We start from the raw sequence: 6,000 nt of genomic DNA on the forward strand, positions 1-6,000 counted from the left end.
GGCTTGTTTTAGCTGTCCTTAACAAAAACTCTACACTCCACAGAGTGTGCACACACAGGAGATTCACTGAGCTTTAGTATAAGTCGCTGTCGTTCCTCGCAAAGCTTAGCATGAGTTGGCAAATGATAACAATGGCAGCGGATGCTGCTGCAAAGGGAAAGGCCAGACTTCCATTTTTATTTTTGAACCATTTTTGGCAGAACAGAGTCGGTGTGGGTGAGCAACACAAGATGCATGCAGAGAAAGAAAAGCAGCCAGATGCAAGTCTACTTTCACTTTCCATTAGAGCTTAGTGCATATCCATGTCCCCCACAAGCTAAACCAGCAGCAGAGCCTCTGCTCTCCTTTCTCCTGTGTTCAGCTCAGTTCATCCTCATAGCTTTGTTTTCATTTCAAGTCTCTGTGAAATGCAGGCTGTGATGGGGATGGACTTTTAGCTGTCACTGTAGGAACCAACAAAGCTTGATGACAGATAAGTTAGTCCCAGCTGCTCGTTTCCAATGAGAAGGCGATGGGCGTGTTGCCATGGCACAGACCGACTCTCTCTTAGAGATTTACAGGAAGTAAACCCAGACTCTGTCAGCTGAACTGGCTTAGTGTAAACACTTACACTGAAGTGTGAGCAGTTCAGAGACAGGACTGTGACAGGCAGCGGGGTGGGTCACGTTCCTACGATGCTCATTTAAGATGTTGTTTAAGCTCTGTGGGCACTCCGAGTTTCTCTCAGTGACACATCCATGTCTATGGACATAGTTTAGTTCATTCCTTCTATTGAAAAACGTGCCTGTTTGGAAGACAAACAGAAAGACTGTAACATTTGAGACATTCATTTCAAAGACAACATATTCTGCTTTAGGACAGAACGCTAAGCAGACCCAGGACCAGCCGTAACTCTGAGTTTGAGCATGGATGGTAAGAGGCTGCTAACCCCCGGCTGTTGTGTTCTCTACTTTGAAGGAGTTGGAGTTCTTGCGGGTGGCCAAGAAGGAGAAGCTGCGGGAGGCGACTGAGGCAAAGCGGAACCTCAGGAAGGAAATTGAGCGTCTGCGAGCTGAGAGTGAGAAGAAGATGAAGGAAGCCAACGAGTCAAGGATCCGCCTGAAGCGGGAGCTAGAGCAGGCCCGACAGCTGAGGGTCTGTGATAAAGGCTGTGAGGCTGGGCGACTCCGTGCAAAGTATTCTGCACAGGTGATAATTCAGCTTTCAAATACCGTGTGTAATCCCTGTGAGCCAAAAGATCAGGATAGAAACTGTAGTAGAGCAGGGGTGTCCAACTCCAGGCCTGCAGCCCTCGAGGACATGTTGAGACATGTCTTGAAGTTCTCCAGTGGCCTGGTAACACACCATGGGATTCAGTTGTGCTGACCCAGGGTGAGATCTAAAACCTGCAGGACACCGGCCCTTGAGGCCTGGACCTGGACACCGCTGCTGTAGAGAATCTGTTATTTAAAAACCATATCATATCTCTGTGATCCCCTTAACTAACAGTGAGATGTGAGACCAGTTGTGATGGTAGAAGCTCTAGACAGTGTCCTCAATGTGAATGTTTCACTGTCCCAGATATTCTCAAGTCCAGCAGAGAAGCCAAGAACAAAAAAGCCACGATTCCTTTTCCCCAGTCAAAAAGAAAGGGATGTATCCCTAAGACGTACGATATTCACCCTCCAAAAGGAAACGAGACGTCCCCCAGGCACCATGGAAATACAGATTAGACAGCTGTGTCTGTGTACCTCCCTGCAGACACTGTAGTCGTCTGTGAGAGGCTGTCATTAAGACAGGATGAACATGAACATGATGATCATGAACTTTCTCAATGAGAAAAACTCAAACCCAACAGTCTGGAGACATCAGCTTGATACAAATGTGGACACATCAGTTAATAATGACTCTAATGATCTCAGAGAAAATAAAACGTCATTCGTTGTAGGAGTTCAGAGGCCACTGATCGACATAGTAACTCTTGCTTGATATAAACAGTGTGCTGCAGTAGGAGCTTGGAAACACTGATTTCCACAGGAGAGCAGAGGCTGTGTGTGTGTGTGCGTGCGTGTTGGTCTGCTTTAAAGAGCACAGATAAAAGAGGGACAGCCACTGTTGTTGTTTCAGTTCAGCTTTCAGAGATTGGCAGTTCACTGCATTCGTATTCTATGAGCAAGCACCTGGTGACAGGATGTAACCTGCTGAGAGAAACTTCCTGAATATAGGATCAATATTCCAGGGAGGCGACGTCAGCTCTGCTTGTGAAAAGCAAGATTCAAACCAATGGACTCCTTTGGGTGTCTTTGAGTACCAACGCTACACACCTGTGTGTCAAAATGAAGCCACCCTTTATTCTGCATCACTTTTAGTTTTGTTACAGTTTGAACAAACTTGTTAAAGCATTGGCTGTAAGCCTCGCTCGTTTTAACATTGACTCCCACTTGGAGCCACTGCCAAGTGGCTGTTTGAGGAAACGCAGGAAACTTCCAGGTCGTTCATTCTTTAGCCCTGAACCAAAATTTTTACAGTATATTCTTATAGTTTTTTTTGAGTACGTGTGCCCCGAGTGTGAGCCCAGTTAGTCTGAGTTGTGTAGAGTGAGGTCAGTGCTTTTGACTCCAGACCGTCCTGCTCTCTTCTGCTGTACAGTCCCAGCTGATTTGTGCCTTGCGTTTTCCAGATCGAGGACCTCCAGATGAAGCTGCAGCATGCCGAGGCCGACCGTGAGCAGCTTCGAGCCGACTTGCTGCACGAGCGAGAAGCTCGGGAGCACCTGGAGAGGATGGTGAAGGAGCTACAGCAGCAAATCAGGCAGTAAGAGAGACGGGACACCCAAGGACATTCCCACTGGTGACAACTAACCAAGCAGCCAGCCTTACAGCTGAACCTTTTCCATTTGCCACCATGATCTCCACTCCACGAGTCCCACAGATCACCCGCATCACACCACTGTTCCTGTGCTTGCCCCTCAGTCTACTGAACACAAAACGTAAGACTTCAAATGGAGACACAGAGAAGAATGGAGGAGCGTCGTCCTTGTGCATGAAAAGTCTAGTGGTACCGTAGAGGAATGACTGGAAGCATGCATTTTCTGAAGCACTGACTTTTGCACCTCTGAACTCGTAGAACTGAAAACTGGAGCACAGTGAACTGCTCTGTAGTGCTGAGTGCGGCAGTGCCTGGATTTTCCTTCACAAGGACACAAGGAGAGGCTGTAGGACTGTGATATAAACTCACAACGATATAACATGTGTGCACCTGCTGGGAGGTGTTACAGTGACGTGGCCAGGAGGGAAGGCCTCCACCAGCGCCTCCTGCCACGATGAACCATAGGAGTCTGAAGACATTATAAGCTATTTAAGAGATTACATAGCGATATGTAGAGTACACAAAGAGCGTTTTTCTGTTTTTCTGTGCTATTGGAGTGAAAAATGAACAAATGGACTTCCCACTGTGCTGCGGGGGTTTGTCAGGGAGCCATCGCAGCCCATTGGGGCGACTCTCCAAACACGATTGGATATGAAAACATGGCAAATGATTTTAACATGAAAGATTAGGTTTGGCTTTGTGATCAACAGGCACATTTTCCATTTCAAATGAAGTCTCAAAACTGATCCCTACCAGTCACTTGGTGACGAGTTTTTAAACGAGCTCTTTTATTGGATGCTCTGCATACACTCACATACAAGTCGCATTTTATTTGAGTGTTTGAGTCCTGAAGTCTGTAACACACTCCAGATGTTTTCGTGCCGTCGCAGTGGGCTGGGTGGTTGGTCTTGTCCGTAACCACAAAGTGTTCATTTGAATTAAAGTATGTACATATAAATATACCTTTCTTTTTTTAAACTTTACAATAATGAATCGCACTTTGTCATGAGGTGAAAACAGCCCCTCCCCCATCGTACTCCCACTATTTTCAGCAATCTTTCTTTGAAAGCATCGTCTTATACGCGACTACCATATAGCATTTTGTTGATTATATGCATTTTCAAAAGAATATTGCTGCTCTGTTTTCATTAGGCAAGTATTGTAAATAAGCAGGAAGCCGGTGTTGGGCAGCAGCACACTCTCCAGTCTGACAACAGGAGCACGAACAAACGTTGTATTCAGAAGCCGGAGGCTGTGAATCAGCCGCCACACTGTGGATGCAATACAATCAGAATGTACATTGTGTTGATGCTAGTTTTCCTTTAATTATTGATGTTGTTTTAAATGTGAAAATATTTTATTATTTGTCTGTTGTGTTGAAGTTTTTACTTTCTAAAGAAGAATACTTCAAACTAACAGTTCTGTTCACATTTTTAATAGAAAACTAATTTTCTTTATGCATGAAATTTGACAGCGTTTGCCATACTTATAGTCAGTTATTGGGCATTGATACTGTACATGTAAGGGTTTTATTGTGTTATGCAATATCAAGCAATTTGTCTTATTTAGAAATGTTATTAAAAAAAAGCAACACGTGTATGTTGTTCTTAAGAGAAAATCAAACTTCACACAAAGAAAAAACTAATCAATGCTGGAAAACCTAAAGTGCCTGAGGAGGGCCAAAGGTTTCCAGAGCAGGACAGGTGATGCTGAAGCTGTCAGAGGGAGGGGCGTCACATTAAGCCCCGCCCTCGCTCTGCAGCGCTTTATATCAGTATTCTGAGAATCCACCAGTTTACTCATGTTTCCCTTTCAGCGCAACGAACAAACTTCACAATCCTAAAAAGCTTTGGGCGTTTTTCTGAGCGATTGCTTTCCTCGCCCCGTACTTGAAATCAATTATGTGCACGCTGTGGCAAAAAAGCCACCTGCTTTGGCAAATTGTTACTCTGGGTTTGGCAGAGCTGAAATTGGTACATTTTGTAGTTGTTTTTACGAAATAGCTAATGGCCTTACAGTGCTTGTGGTTTTCTACAAAAGAAGGAGACAATAATGACATTTGGCTTTTTGTCCTCCTGACGTTTAAAAACACATTTTATTTTCTAAAGAACCATTTTGCTAAACGACGGCAGCAAAGCAGCAATAACAGTCCACATTAGTATACTAGCCAGTGTGAAGAGTTGAATAAGAATTTACAAATGTAAATATTTTTTCATTTACGATATTGTAATAATATATGTACATGGTGTTTCCTTTTTCAAAAACTCTTTTCTTACAATAGCTGGTGGGGAGTTTGTTTTTTTTAACTTTGTGTTTTAACTGAGATGTTTCAAAAACAGTTCATGCATAAGAGAATTTAATCTTTTTTTTTTTTCTTTTTTTTTTACTGTAGTCTTTATATGACATTACTTTTTTCACCACTCATGAATTTTTAACAGTGTGCTTGGGATCAGCTGACCTGCAGTACAGGTCGCACACAGCTACACCTACTATATCACCGTGCTGATTCTTTTCCCTTCATCCTCATGTATCTTTTTAGCCCTGTGCTGCTGCTAATACTATATACAGTACTAGAAATATTTTTATGTAAGAGGCGAGCGCTCCCATGTATTAATGCCACACATACAGTATGAAAAGAGGCTTGGCTTATTCATCTATTTCCTTTATTTTCTTGATTCTTCATGCCTTTCTCTTCCAGCGCCACTGTTCCCTTCTCTAACGATACAGATATATTGTAAAGGAAAGGACTTTATGAGATTATGTTTGAAAATAGCTATGCTTATATACTACAGTGACTGAATGTACAGTGTATAGATGCATTACCACAAATAAAGTTGTTTGTCCAGATAGAACGACCTCGCTTCCTGTTTTTGGTGCCTTGTTAGCAAACAGCTGTTATTTGCACTCAGTGCCTTTTTTGTTTTCACTTCTGACCGATGGATTCAGTGCAGTTCACAAAGAGACTGCAAGAATACCTCGGTCTAAACCTTGGTGTTGTAAAGTGGAAATACACATATGTTGGTCTTTATCTGGATTCATGTGTTGATAGTTCCTACTATCTGTGTGTTCCAGTAGAGAAGAAAAGTAAAGTGTCCTTTTACCATCAAAGAAAGTTGTGAAGGAAAAAGAGACTGTGGAGAATCAAACTGCAGT

At 43.2% G+C, this 6,000-nt stretch overlaps 1 protein-coding gene across 1 annotated transcript in view; it reads left to right on the forward strand.

Moving 5' to 3' along the window:
• The window catches only part of skia (SKI proto-oncogene a), a 64,269-nt gene extending 58,567 nt beyond the window's left edge, over positions 1–5,702 (forward strand). Inside the window, exons 6-7 of the mRNA XM_085146747.1 lie at positions 958–1,188; positions 2,660–5,702. Coding sequence (XP_085002873.1) covers positions 958–1,188; positions 2,660–2,797 — 369 coding nt within the window. The 3' untranslated portion in view covers positions 2,798–5,702. The remainder of the gene's footprint in view (positions 1–957; positions 1,189–2,659) is intronic.
• Positions 5,703–6,000: the final 298 nt, after the last annotated feature.

The sequence above is a fragment of the Neolamprologus multifasciatus genome, chromosome 20 (assembly GCF_963576455.1).
Source record: "Neolamprologus multifasciatus chromosome 20, fNeoMul1.2, whole genome shotgun sequence".
In the NCBI taxonomy this organism is placed as follows: domain Eukaryota; kingdom Metazoa; phylum Chordata; class Actinopteri; order Cichliformes; family Cichlidae; genus Neolamprologus; species Neolamprologus multifasciatus.